Consider the following 15,072-nt stretch of genomic DNA (forward strand, 5'->3'; position numbering starts at 1 on the left):
AGGACAGAGACCAGAGGGGGGGACAGAGACCGGGGGGGGACAGAGACCAGAGGGGGGGACAGAGACCAGAGAGATGGGGACAGAGACCAGAGGGAGGGGACAGAGACCAGAGAGATGAGGACAGAGACCAGAGAGATGGGGACAGAGACCAGAGGGAGGGGACAGAGACCAGTGGGAGGGGGACAGGGCCAGAGTGATGGAGCCCTCCCAGCCCCAGCCTGGCACCAAGTGCAGACCTGGAAGATCTCAAAGCCGGCGATGTCCAGGATGCCCAGGAAGGAGGCGCCCTGGCGGGGACTGCGGTCCAACGCACGATTGAGGCGCAGGACCAGCCAGCGGAAGAGGCGCTCGTAGGTGGCCTTGGCCAGGGCCTCCAGCGCAAAGTCAGCCTGTGGGGGGCGGGGGGCACATGGTGAGGGCCCAGCCCGCCCCCGCAGCCCCAGCCCGCCCCCCAGCAAGGAGACACTGGTGTGGACGGGCCCCCGTCACAGCTCATCGAGAATGATGACGTTAATGATGATGCCAACCAGCTCGGAGCCCTACTACACACCAGGCAGCGTGTGAGGCGCTTGGGGGCACGTTAGTTCATTCATCTTCCCCCCATCCCTCGAACCAATTTCGACAGCATAACAGTTAAGAAAGTGGACTCTGGAGCCTGACAACACGGGTTTGAATCCTGGCTCTGCCCCTCAGAAGCTCTGCGTCCTCAGGCATGTGGCTAAACCTCTCTGTGCCTCAGTTTCTTCATCTGTAAAATGGATCCTAACAAGAGTACTTCAGCTGAGAGTGGAACCTGGCCTCTCACGTGACCCCCAATCTCTGACCCCCATGTCCCCCACTGTGTCTTCTTCACCCTAGTACTTTGTTTGAGTGCCCAGCCTGGGGCCAGGCGGAGGCCTCTGCCCGAAAGCTGGATTCTGAAAACCTCTAGCATGGCTTCACTTCTCCCCAGTCCCACCACCATCATCGCTTTCCTGGACTATGAGAGCAGCCGCCTTATGTCTCCCTGTTCCCGCCCGTGCCCCCGGGATCCAGTTCTCCATGCAGTAGACACCACCTGTTCCTTGGTCTGAGCCTTCTGCACATAGTCTCGGCCAACTTTGATGCGGGGGGTGAGCAGGGCGCGGGAGAAGTCCGTCACCCCTAGTCCCAGGAGACGGCAGAGCTTCTGTGCAGCTGAGGGTGAGAGGCACAAAGGTCTGATCAGCCCCAGGAGGCGGCAGCGGCCACTGAGCGCAGCGGAGGGGGTCGCCCCCACTGCTGGTGGAACAGACGAGGGGCCCAGCCTCTCCCACTAGTAAGTATTACAATCCTAAAAGTATGTACGTCCTCTGGCCCAACAATTCTCTCTCAGGGACCCCAAGATGGGACAAATAATCCCGGAGGTGAGCAAAGACTGGACCAGGAGGATGTACATCACAGCCTTGTTGGTGATGGAGGAAAACAGGAAACAAGCTGAATGCCCAGCAACTGGGGATTGGTTAGGGAGTCAGGGATCCTCCATTTGAATACATGTTCTGCAGTCACTGAAAATTATTAGCACTCATTACACAGTACACTTAAGATGTGTGCATTTCACGGTATGTTTCACTCCAAAGAAAGAATTGTAAGCAAACACTGGACACCAGTAGGTGATATGCATATGCGAGTTGATGCATGTACATGTGAACTACTCATGTACATGCTGAAGTGCACGGAAATCTTCAAATTTGAAATGCACCAGACAACAGGATGGACAAACGATGTATGGAAAGATACACAATAAAGCAAGTGTAGAAAATGTCAATGGTAGAATCTAGGTGGTGGATATCTGGGTGTTTGGTCTAAAATCTTTCAACTTGTCTGTATGTTTGGACATTTGCTAATAAAATATTGGAGGAAAAGCTATTGGAGTAAAAACCCATGGAAGTGGCCAATAAATAAATATTTAAAAGCAACTTGCTCTTCCCTATTTTTGTAGAGAAAAAAATTCATAAAAAAATGGTAATTAAGAAATGTTTTCCAGCTTCTGTCACTTCCATAATGGGAAAACCATTACTACAAATTCTTAGCACCAGCAGAAAAGAGAAAGGAAAAGAACACATCTAGAAGGAAAAACACCAAATAAACAGTGATTATATCTGAGACCGTCGTAGTTTCTAATTCTTCTATGGTAACTTTGCATGGTACGGAGAGTACTTAAGAACTGCAACAAGTGGCCTGAAGAACAGCAGGGAATGTGTACTGGGGCGCTATGCTGCGAGTCACACGAATGTTCTGGAGGCTTCTAAAGCCTCTGCTGTGTCCTTTGGCCCATGGACTGGTTCTCCAATGCACATTTGCAAATGCAGAGAACGAAACACCCAGGATTTCCCAGGAGATTAATTATGCTGACATACGGTTCTACCCACAGACCCCAGAGGAAGAACCCCAGTAACGTTCTAGTTAATGACCTTGAAACGTTACCCTCAGGGCATTGAGGGAAAAAAAGCAAATTTCAAAATGGTCTACAAGGTCTGACCCCAATTTTGTAGATTGAATGAATAAATAAATGTTCACACTTGCTGGGCGTGTGAACAGAGCCTCCAAGCACCACAGGTGACATTGCTGATCAACAGCGTGATGGGAGGGGCCCCTTTCCTCATATTTTCTGTAGTTGTATAGTTTTGGAAAATGAGCCCATAGGATTTTATAATCAGGATGGAAAGCTCTTGCTGTCTTGAGGGGGAAAAGGTGCGAAACGTGTTTCCACTTCTGTGACAATATTTCTGCTCTGATGTAGACAGAGAACAAAGCCCAGAGAGAAGTACCCCAAAATGTTGCAGTAATTACCTCTCAGGAGTATGAGTGTGGGCCATTTCCCTGCTTTTATAGTTTTCTGTATTGCCAGATTCTCCCCCAACCAGCTTGTATTATTTTATGATCATAAAGAAGCAAAGCTATTTCCGTTTCGATAAAAAAGGAGTATCAACTATAATTCTGCTTTTGAAAAGCAAAAACAAAACAAAACAAAAGTATATATATATGCAGAGCACAAAGGCCAGGAAGAGAAAAGCCCAATGCTAACGGTTTTCTCAGAGGGGCCGGGATGACAGGGGATCTCCGGCACACCAGTGTTGTTCAAACCTTCGGCAGAGAGGACACCTTTTCGAATCAGGAAAAGAGTGGGAGATGACATTTTGGTAAAGGATCAGCACAGCTTGGAGGCATGCCTGGCTGGGGAGCGGGGTGTGGGGGTGATGCTCTGTCTGGGGGAACAGGGAACCCCGGGTCAGGTGGGTGGGCTGTAGGCCAGGTGGAGTACCTGTGTTGTCAGGCATGGAGGCTTGATCATTGTTCCGTTCTCTCTTCAGGACGATGTTGCCGAACTGGAGAACGGCTGAGACCATCCGTAGCATGGCTAAGGGGCAGAGAGAGAGAGAGCAATCGCATGGGGCTCCAGACCCTGATGTGTGGTCCTAACTAGCTTTTTAAAAATCTAGCTGAAAAGGGGCGCCTGGGTGGCTCAGTTGGTTAAGCGACTGCCTTCGGCTCAGGTCATGATCCTGGAGTCCCTGGATCGAGTCCCGCATCGGGCTCCCTGCTCGGCAGGGAGTCTGCTTCTCCCTCTCCCACTCCCCCTGCTTCTGTTCCCTCTCTCGCTGTGTCTTTCTCTGTCAAATAAATAAATAAAATCTTTAAAAAAAAAATCTAGCTGAAAAACCCTATGTCAGGGGCGCCTGGGTGGCTCAGTTGGTTAAGCATTGGACTCTTGACTTTGGCTCAGATCATGATCTCAAGGTCATGGGATCAAGCCCCGCGTTGGGCTCCACCCTCAGCGCGGAGTTCACTTGAGAATCTCTCTCTCTCTCTCTCTGCCCCTCCCTGCCCCCCGCTTGCATGCACACATGCTCTCTCTCTCCAATAAATAAATAAATAAACTCTTAAAAAAAAAACAACAACTCTATGTCAAATTACACCACCGCCCCTCAGCTTAAAATCCATCTGTGACACTGGGCAGGTCCTAAAACATAAGAACGGATACATGAATTCTGTATTTTATATTCAAGGTTTGTTTTAGCACCATTTGGTGTCTGCTTATGTCCGTTTTATAAAGCAATGCATGTAAGATTTAAAAGGACACATGGGAATGAACGAAGAAAGTCTTAGGCAATGTGAAAAAATTTCCTTTTTTAAGATTCTATTTTTAAGTAATCTCTACACCCAACGTGGGGCTCAAACTTATAGCCCCAAGAAAAGAGTTGCACGCTCTACAGACTGAGCCAGCCAGGTGCCCTAAATATGAAAAGATTTCTAAACTATCAAGTGAAAAATGCGAGGTGCAGAGTGGTATATACAGCATACCACTTTCTACATTTTAAAAAGGCAAAAAATATACAGTCGATTCTCCTTATTGCCAAGTTATGTTCTTTGTAGTCACCGTGAACACAAATTAGCAAATGCAATCGAATGCACTTATGGGAAATACAGGGTTTTGTTCCTGTGAGCCTCTGGTCATATTTTCATCAACTGACCAATAACATCACCTTGTTTTATATGTGTTTCAGTTCAAAGACACCTTATCTAATATATAATGTTGCTTCATTAACGTTGAGCTCACGGCCAACAGCTAACTCGAGCCTGAAGGATGCTCATCGGATTTCTGTGTTTTCTCCGTGAGACACACTACAGCCTTCTTGCATTTGGGGATACTAGCCAGCATTAAGCACTTTGCTTGGGGGACATTTTAGACAGTGAAGCTGTCAACAAGAAAAGCACAAGAAACGTGAAGAACGTGGCACTCAGTAGCAGGTGAAAAGGGGAAAAGGACTCTGGGTTATGGTATGAGCTGAGACAGGAAGGCAGAGTACTGCTTCGCTGAACTTCAGCTGCATGTGTGCTGGACAACTCAAGCTTTCCACCCCTGTGTGAATGACACGATGATCTTTACAAAAGCACCAGGAGTGCTGCTTTTGGGGGTTACGGATAAATTGAGCGAGTAGGCGAAGTCGCAAATGCAGAAACCACAAAAGAGGAGGGACTGTAAGCGCAGGCTAGCCCAGAGCTTCCAGAAAGCTCCTCGTGAATGGATAGTCAGTGCTGTCCCCTAAAGTACATCTCAGGAACTCCCAGGGGTTGGTTGGCATAACAATGGAGGCCATGGGGGCAATCTGTGGGGTGTTTCTGGATATCACAGGGCCCGCGCAGGTTGGGACCCAGATGGGGCCCAGGGCAGGGCCCTCCGCACCACACAGAATTGCCCACACCCCGTGTGACTCCTAAATGTCCCACTAGACATCCGTGTCCGTGAAATAATGGCTTGTAATTATCTGAGTCCAATCCCAACTGTTTTATGTATAAACACAAGTGTTTTGTGTTTGGTTTTAATACACAGTGGATTTTTGGGGACGCCTGGGTGGCTCAGTCGGTTAAGCCTCCGACTGCCTCCGAAGGCAGACGCTTAACCGACTGAGCCACCCAGGCGCCCCCTTGGTTTCAGCTCAGGTCATGAGCTCAGGGTGGTGAGATTGAGCCCCGCGCTGGGCTCTGCACTCAGCGCAGAGTCCACTTGGGATTCTCTCCCCGCCGCCCCCGCTCAATATCTCTTTCAAATAAGTAAATAAATAAAATCTTTTAAAAAAATTATACAGTGGATTTTCCAGGAGGGTAGCCACTGTGCAATCTGAGGAAAGACTGTGGTTGGTTTTGTTCAGAATTTTATCAAGATTTGGGCATCATCTCAGAACTCTGTCATCTCTGACAGCAAAGGGGCCTGTGACATTTGAGTGGACCACATAACACGCCTACCTCAGGCTGGGTCTGTATCTGCTGCTCTCACGCGACCCTACAGATCAGCGCAAGCGCCCAGCTACCCCATCAACGACGCATTGCAGAACCGTTTTTGTGACTTACAGGTTCAAATGGACACTGACTTATTTTCACTCACTACATGCCAAGTCCTGTTCCAAACACGTACAAATGAACTCATTTAACCTTCATAACAACTCAGGGAGGCAGATCCTATGATAACATTTTACAGGTTTGTACTGGAGTAAAACCCCTTCACAGATGGGGAAATCAAGGCTCATTCCGGGAGCCAACTTGCCCAAAATCATCCAGCTCGTCAGCAAGCAGAGCTGAGGTGCAAACTCCAGGGTCTGACTCCAGGGTCTGCATCCTTTATGGTGGTGCTTCTCTTTCCTCCCTCTTCCAGCATAAAATTCTAATGTAAATGCGTAAGTATAGCCCACATACAGAAAAGCACACAAATCACACCCGTCAGGCTCGATGAGTTTTTACAGAGTGGATGCACCTGTGGAACCCGCCCCTCAGAAGCCCCCTCCCCTGGGACGTCTGGGTGGTTCAGTCGGTTAAGTGTCTGCCTTTGGCTCAGGTCATGATCCCAGAGTCCTGGGATTGAGCCACACGGTCCGGCTCCCTGCTCAGCAGGCAGTCTGCTTCTCCCTCTCCCTCTGCCTGCAGCGCCCCCTGCTTGTGCTCTCTCTCTCCCTGACAAATAAATAAAATCTAAAAAAAAAAAAAAAAGAAGAAGCCCCCTCCCAGCCACTCACTGAACATGGACAAATTTCACAGTCATGGGGTCGAGCGGAAGAAGCCAGACACGAAAGCACACGTGCTGAATTTGTAACAAATTCAGGGACAAGTAAAACAACTCTAGCTCTTAGAAGCCAGAATAATGATCACACTCAGGGGTGGGGCGGGAGGGGGGGGCGGCAGTTCTGGTGACGGGAAGGGACACCAGGGGGCTTCTAGACGCTGGTTATATAGGCTGTTCACTTGCAGAAAGCCCCTGAACTGGATGCATAGGCACCAGGTGCACTTTTTGGTGTCTACGCTCCTACGCTGTTTACTTAGAAAAGGGGGGGGGGGAGGGAGAGCACCTTCCTGGGAGACTCCTGCCAAAAATGCGTAACCTGAATCTAACCGCAAGGAAACACACCCAAGCGGAGACAAAGCAACTGGTCTGTAATCTTCAAAAGTGTCAAGGTCACCAATGATAAAGGAAGAAGAGTTCCAGACACACCAAGAGTAAAATGCCCGAGGTACGCGTCACCCTGGCCCTGGGGAAATGTGTGCGCGCGCGCGTACGCATGCATGTGAGTATGTGTGCGTGCGCCCCTGTGTGTGTCCCTTACAAAATCTTTTTTTGCTCTAAAGGACATTGTTAGGAAAACTGGCATAAAGCCTGTAAAAAAAAAACATTTTTGTGTGCTATAAAGGGCATTGCTGGGACAATATGGTCTGTGAATGAGAGGACAGTGCTAATGCTAAGCTCCCGGTGATGGTACCGTCCTGCGTCCTGCGGTTGCGTAGGAGAACGTTCTTTTAAAAGTATTAATACATTTCACTTTAGTTCTGTAATGTCAGGAATTTTTCAAAAAAATGAAAAGACGGACTGGAGCTTTTTCTTTGTGAATAGAAAAAATAAATAAATAAAATAAAAATATGCAGATAGGGGGCGTCTGGGTGGCTCAGTCGGTTGAGCGGCGGACTCTTGATTTCCGTGCAGGTCTTAATCTCATGGTTGTGGGTTCGAGCCCCGCGTTCGGCAGGCAGCCTACTTAAAAAAAAAAAAGGCACTGACAGATTCGGCAGGGTGGTAGGCTGAACAATGGCCCCCCAGAGAGGTCCACATCCGAATTCCTGGAGCCTGAGAATGTTGCCTGGCAGAGCAAAATGGACTTCACGGATGTGATTAAGAATGCTGAGATGGGGGCGCCTGGGTGGCTCAGTTGGTTAAGCGACTGCCTTCGGCTCAGGTCATGAGCCTGGAGTCCCGGGATCGAGTCCCACATCGGGCTCCCTGCTCAGCGAGGAGCCTGCTTCTCCCTCTGACTCTCCCCCTCTCATGTACTCTCTTCTCATTCTCGCTCTCTCAAATAAATTAAATTAAATTAATCTTTTTAAAAAAAAAGAATGCTGAGGGCGCCTGGGTGGCTCAGATGGTTAAGCGTCTGCCTTCGGCTCAGGTCATGATCCCAGGGTCCTGGGATCGAGTCCCACATCGGGCTCCCCACTCAGCGGGGAGCCTGCTTCTCCCTCTGACCCTCTCCCCTCTCATGCTGTTTCTCTCTCGCTCGCTCTCTAAAAAATAAATAAAATCTTTAAAAAAAAAAAAAAAAAGAATGCTGAGATGGGAGATTGATGAGCTCTGGATTACCCAGGTGGGCTCTAGCTGCAGGGTCCTCATAAGAGGGAGGCCGAGGGAGAAGGCGACATGAACAGAAGTTAGAGTGATGTGCTTCAAAGCTGGAGAAGACAAGAAAACAGATTCTCTCCTTGAGCCTCTGGAAAGAACCCATCCTGCCCGTGAGACTGATTTTGGACTCCCGACCTCCAGCATTGTAAGAGGATCAGTGGGTGTTGATTTAGTGGTGGTCATTTGTGACCGGTCACAGGAAGCTAATACAAAGAATAAAGGGGAGTCTCGTGCAGAAGTTTCCCCAGTACACCTGTGCCTCCGTCCCCGCCGCGGCTTGTTCCTTCCACCTCGCCGGACCATCACCCGCCCCCAGCCTAGAGCCTGCTGGGGTGCGGCTGCACGCCCCTCCACACCCCTGTTCTCAAATGGCTCAGAATAAATAATTAGGAAAAGCAGACGAGAAGCAAATGTGGCAAGATGTTAGCACCGGGGGAATCTTCGAGAAGAGCGTGGCAATGTTTCGTACCCTTTTTGCAACTTTCCTGTAAAGCTGAAATTATTCCAAGTAAAAAGGTTTTTTGAACAAACCCTGAAAACAGAAGGAGGGTCACTGGTCTGACGGCTTCGAGATGCCCTCCTCGGAAGGACACACGGGAAAACCGTGGACAGAGGTAGTTTCCTGGGAGCCCGGGACACGTTAGTGATTATATTCTTCTTGAGTTTCATACCTGTTGAAATGTCAGATCTTGTCCAGAAAAAAAAATGGCTGTTAAGAAAGGACTTGGTGTCTGGAATTAGTGCGATTGTGCATAGACCACAAATGGCCACAATGCACACTTGACAATGGTGAATTTTACGGTATGTGGATTCTCTCTCACAGGAAAAAAAAAAAAAGGCAGACGGTGACTACACTTGGGATGAGCACTGAATACTGAACAGAATTGTTGAATCCAGGGCGCCTGGGTGGCTCAGATGGTTAAGCGTCTGCCTTCGGCTCAGGTCATGATCTCAGGGTCCTGGGATCGAGTCCCGCATCGGGCTTCCTGCTCCTTGGGAGCCTGCTTCTCCCTCTGCCTCTCTCTCTCTCTGTCTCTCATGAATAAATAAATAAAATCTTTAAAAAAAAAAAAAAGAATTGTTGAATCCATATGTTGTATACCTGAAACTAACAGAACATTCAATAATAATAAAAAGAAGTAAAAAGAAAACCCCCCAAAATCAGGTTTTGGTATAGTTTGCAGGGCACAGCACGATGTGCAACAAGTATTAATTTTTCTCCATTTCTACTGAGATCATAACTCCTGGTGGGAAGTATCTGTCCCTTACTCATCTGCTGCCCGTGTGCTCTGCATGCAGTAGGTGCTCTATAAATGTTTTCATGAATGAACTTGAGCTTGCCTGTTCCCAGGGAAGAATTCCTTCCGTGGTCCCCAGGACTTCTGGGATTCAATCTGAGCTCTTATCAGGGTCTTGGACACCCTGTCCTCGACCCTCCCAGCCTCTCCAGACCCAGGGTCCCCTCACTTACTCCAACCAGCCACCCCAGCCCCCCATCAGCTTCTCCAAAACTGTTCTTGCCCCCAGGCCTTTGCCTTGGCAGTTCCTTCCACCTAGATGCCGTCAGCACCTTCTACGCCTGGTTAGCTCCTGCCAGACCATCAGTGCTCAGGCAAGGGCCGCCTCCTCCAGGGGACCCTCCCCAGGCCGCGCTGGAATGCTGTGACACACGGTCCCTGCTCCATGCACCTTCCATCGCTCACCCTCCCACCGGCTCAGCTTTCATCCATTTGTGTGATTCGATGCTTCCGGGTCTGAGCATTCCACAGGTCAGGGGCTGGTTCTGTCTTGGTCACTGTGAATTTCGCCGAGCGCTTGCAGAGGTCTGGCCCACAAACCCCATCACGGGTTGAATGAATCCATATATTCATGAATAAAGGGCAAAGGGTTAACTAATGGGGGATACATACATTACTGGATGTGGGAGTTTGCTGTGTGATCTTGGACAAGCTGGGTGACCTCCTGGGCCTCAGTTTCCCTGGCTGGGCAGCGAGAGGGGCTGGGCTCAGAGACCTCTGGTCCTGCCCATCTGGGGTCGGGAGGAAAGGGTGGCCAGGGCTGCCCAGAGCCCTGGCAGTTCTGGGAGTTTCCCAGAGGACAGCAGAGCACCTCCAAAAAGATAAATAAACAAAGACCTCTCCTTACAGACCCACAATGGCATCATCACCTAACAAAATGAATGATCATTCCTTCCTTAACCTCCGCTCAGACCCAGCCCAGACTTAAGTCCTCCCCCTCCCAGTGGCCTTAAAAATGGCCTCTGACAGTTGGCTTAGGACCTTGCATCGGTGCCAAGCACCCAGGCGAATCTGACACCCGAGAAGTTGGCAGTTAGCTCTTGCGGGTGACTTCAGACCAGCTGATGGCAAGCAAGCCCAGGCCTGCAGGGGCATGGGGCTGTGACGCCATGGGCTGCTCACCGGAGCGAGCACACGCCTCCCCAAGTGCCAGGCTCCCTGCACAGCCTCTTAGGAGTGGCATTCGTGGTGCCAGCACTAGGGAAGACAGGAAGCGGGGAGGAGGGTGGAGGTCCTGCTTGGACTGGTCCCTGGGGCTCTCCGCGCTGGGCTTCCCACTGTCGCCCACCTGCCTCTCTAAAAACGGATCGTGGGGCTTTGGAGTCAGACCCGGTTTCCATCATGTCCTTGTCATCTGGGGGGAGTCGTAGGGCAGACACCCCACCTCCCTGGACCTCTGTCTCCTCTTTTGTCAAAAGGAGTCTATGAAAAGGTGACCACGGGATGGCTGGGTGGCTCAGTCAGTTAAGCATCCGACTCTTGGTTTCACTCGGGTCATGATCTCAGAGTTGTGAGATCGAGCCCCGCGTTGGGCTCCCTGCTCGGCAGGGGGTCTGCTTCTGCCTCTGACCCTCCCCCCTCTCATGTGCTCTCTCTCTCAAATAAATAAATAAAATCTTTAAAAAAAAAAAAAAAAACGTGTTGGGCGCCTGGGTGGCTCAGTCGGTTGAGCGACTGCCTTCGGCTCAGGTCATGATCCTGGAGTCCCGGGATCGAGTCCCGCATCGGGCTCCCTGCTCGGCAGGGGGTCTGCTTCTCCCTCTGACCCTCCCCCTTCTCATGCTCTCTCTCTTAAATAAATAAAATCATGGGGCACCTGGGTGGCTCAGTCGGTTGAGCGACTGCCTTCGGCTCAGGTCATGATCCTGGAGTCCCGGGATCAAGTCCCGCATCGGGCTCCCTGCTCGGCAGGGAGCTGCTTCTCCCTCTGACCCTCCCGACCCTCCCCCCTCTCATGCTCTCTCTCTGTCTCTCTCTCTCAAATAAATAAATAAAATCTTTGGGAAAAAAAAAAAAGAAATCTGTGTGTTACAATTAAACAGTTGATAAATCTAGCAGGTTAAGTAACCAGTTACACAAAATAACAGTCTCTGGAATTCTAAAGAATTCTTCCCTGAGAACTAAAGAAAGAATTTACATTCCATAAGGAACACACAGTAGGAGTAATGAAAGACATGTTGAGAATCACTGAATTACGAAATATCAGGTTCAGGTAAACACATTTTTATAAAGATTAAGAATTAGGGAAGGGCGCCTGGGTGGCTCAGTTGGTTAAGCGACTGCCTTCAGCTCAGGTCATGATCCTGGAGTCCCGGGATCGAGTCCCGCATCGGGCTCCCTGCTCGGCAGGGAGTCTGCTTCTCCCTCTGACCCTCCCCCCTCTCATGTGCTCTCTCTCATTCTCGCTCTCTCAAATAAATAAATAAAATCTTTAAAAAAATAAAATAAAATAAAATAAAATAAAAAACACTCGGAGCCCTGGGGGTGGGGGATGGGGGGTTCGAGGCAAAACCCAAGAAGCCACAAGTGGGTGATCGATTATCGGACCTGGTGTCCGTAATAGATAAAAGTCAAAACTATTCAGCAATAACCAGGAATGAAACACTGACATACGGTACCCCATGGATGAACCTGAAACCATCATGTGGAGTAAAAACAGCCAGCCATCAGGGCCGCCGTATTGTATGATCCCACTTACATGAAAGGGCCAGGATGGGCAAATCCACAGGGACAGGAAGCCATCTACCAGTTGCCAACGGCTGGCGCTGGAAACAGGCAGCTGACCAATGCCAAAGGCGCAAGCTATCCTCTTGGGCCACTGAAAGGGTTCTAGACTTGCCTCGGGGGATGGGTAGCCCAACTCTGTGAACAGACTGAAAGCTCCTGCCTTGTACACTGTCACCAGGTGAGTGTTAGAGTATGCGAATCTGAGCTCAATCCCGCTGTCACACTTTCCTTAAAGCTGGATTAAAAACAAAAAGCGCACCTTCTCCTTAGACCCAGCATTTCACTTCTAAGAATTGATTCTACTGTTCTTTTGACACATGAGCACAGAGAGCTCCTTACAAGGATATTCTTGGCAGCTCTTTTTTTCTGGGGGGGGGGGGTCATTCTGATAGCAATGGGTGCAAACACCCTAAAGGTCTGTCTGCAAGGGACAGAGGCTGGTTAAAAGAATCATAGGCCATTTAAACAATGAAATCTTATGCAGCACCCCCCCCCCCCACACACACACACTAAAGTCTACATAGAAAACCAGAATTATCACTAAAATATACTGTCTGCTGAGAAATGCGGGGCACAAAGCACACCAGCAAACGGGTGGAGTCCTTAACCCCAACACCGCCCCCTGATGTGCCACGTGATTTTCAACTGTTCGTTGCTGTATCTGGGATGGTCCTGGGAAGAAGGTCAAGGAGATGAGGTTCACTTACAGCAACAACTGCAGGGGACGTTTTTTTGTTTTGTTTTGTTTTGTTTTGTTTTATGTAGGCTCTACGCCCAGTGTGGAGCCCAACTCGGGGCTTAAACTCACAACCCTGAGATCAAGACCTGAGCCGAAATCGAGAATCGGCCGCTTTACCCACTGACCCACCCAGGCACCCCTGCAGGGGACCTTTTAAATTCAGTAGAAAAATATCTTACCATTTTTATTACCGGTACGGCTGAACATCAGCCCTGGGGCCACGGAATGCCTTGTTTTATAGAAAAATAATGTGGGGATGCCTAGGGGCTCATCCGGTTAAGCATTTGCCTTTGGCTCAGGATCGAGCCCCCGTGTGGTGTCTGGCTCCTTGCTTGGAGGGGAGCCTGCTTCTCCCTCTCCCTCTGCCACTCCCCCTGCTTGTGTTCTCTCTGACAAAGAAAGGAAAGAAGAAAGGGAGGGAGGGAGGAAGGAAAGAAGGAGAGGAAGGAAGAAAGGAAGGATAGAAAGGAAGAAAGAAAGAAAGAGAAAGAAAGAAAGAAGAAAGAAAGAAAGAAAGGAAGGAAGGAGGGAGGCAGGCTAGGGAGGAAGGAAGGAAAGAAAGAAGGAAAAATAATGTGTGCCCTTTCCTAAATGTCAAAAATATTTCTGGAAGGATGTGTGGGAAGCCGGGGGAAAGTAGGGCTTGGGGCCCTGCAGGAGACCTGGTTTCCACACTACGACCTTTGGCACATCCAGATTATGTCACCACACACATATGTCACTTCCAAAGTTTTGTCTCAGAATTGCAAGAATCGGAGCTGCTGCCCACGCCCACCAAGCAGCGGGGCTGCCCTGGGGAGGGTTACTTGAGGTGACTTGTGTCAGGAAGCCAGGCCCCCACTGTGGCCGCCATCTGGATTTGTTTGTCAGCTGCCCCTGGAGGAGAGCAGATACTCACCAGGCGGAGGAAGTTTCACAACCATGGTTAGGAAATCCAGCAGGGGAGGCCTGGGACCCTGTGTCAATTGCCAAGAAGGCCGGCCTCTGTCTGCAGCCCGGAGAGACGGCCAAGCTGGTGCTCGCTCGGGTTCCAGCCCTCCCAATTGGCCCTAGAGCCAACAATAGCTCCCAGGGCCTCCCGCAGTGCCAGAGAGGATTTCTCCACGGGACTCCAAGTTCATCCAAACGATGAACAGTCAGGCGGTTGCAAAAAGACGGGTCCACCTACACGTACTTGTTATGGGTCGAATCATACCCTCTCCCCCAAAAACAGGTATGTCGACGTCCTAACGCCCAAGCCCTCTCAGAGTGTGGCCTTCTCTGGGTATTGGGTCATTGCAGATGGAATTCTTTAAGTCAAGACGAGATCACAGTGGAGTAGGGTGGCCCCTAACCCCAAGCGACGGGTGGCTTTATAGAAAGGGGGGGGGAGTTTGAACACACAGATGTGCGAACGGGGAGAAGCCCCATGAAGACGACGGCAGAGCTCGTGTGATGCTTCACCATGCCAAGGAACACCGAAGTTTGCCAGGAAACCACCAGAATCTGGGAGCGAGGCAGGGGACAGACAGATTCTCCCAGGATGGAGCAACCCTGCCAACACCTGGAGCTCAGCATTCTGGCCTCCAGAACTGGGAGACGGTCCATTTCTGCTGCTGAAGGCACTCGGCCTATGGTGCTTTGTTACAGCAGCCCGAGCAAACAAATACAGCACTTCTGCTGAACTACTGTCAAAACATACGATCTGGTGAAAACCAGTGGGGAGCAAAGCATCGCCACCCGGGGAATGAGCCGAGTATTTCATTCCAGTGCTGCCTGGGGCAGACCAATGAGGGCCACAGTCAGGCTCTTCCTTGCACCTTTACTCCAGCCTCCTCCCGGCCTCCGACGCGTCCTCCATACAGCTCAGAGGGGCCTCTGCCCTGCTCCCAGCTCTCCCATGGCTCCCCGGTGCCCCCAGAACCAAGCCCCAGCCCCTCAGTCTGGTGTCTGAGGCCCAGCCTGCCTCAGCAGGTCCATCTCCTCAGCCTTCGGTCACACGCTAGACCGAATCCACTCTAGAAGCTTTGATTCCTCAAACACGCCATGCCTTTCTGCCCCAGGGCCTTTGCACAGGCTGTCCCCCTGGCCTAGAAGGCTCTTCTCTCTCTCTGAAAATTAGCAAGGGAAACCTCACAAAAGCAGACGCG

General features: G+C 50.3%; 1 protein-coding gene across 2 annotated transcripts in view; it reads right to left on the reverse strand.

The window, feature by feature from the left end:
• The window catches only part of MYH14 (myosin heavy chain 14), an 85,745-nt gene that overhangs the window by 50,785 nt on the left and 19,888 nt on the right, over window positions 1–15,072 (reverse strand). For both annotated transcript variants that reach the window (XM_044911268.1, XM_021681382.2), the window contains exons 11-13: window positions 3,284–3,379; window positions 1,058–1,176; window positions 237–389 (exon numbers count right to left, since the gene is read on the reverse strand). In XM_044911268.1, coding sequence (XP_044767203.1) covers window positions 237–389; window positions 1,058–1,176; window positions 3,284–3,379 — 368 coding nt within the window. The remainder of the gene's footprint in view (window positions 1–236; window positions 390–1,057; window positions 1,177–3,283; window positions 3,380–15,072) is intronic.

This window comes from Neomonachus schauinslandi, chromosome 16 (assembly GCF_002201575.2).
Source record: "Neomonachus schauinslandi chromosome 16, ASM220157v2, whole genome shotgun sequence".
Lineage (NCBI taxonomy): Eukaryota > Metazoa > Chordata > Mammalia > Carnivora > Phocidae > Neomonachus > Neomonachus schauinslandi.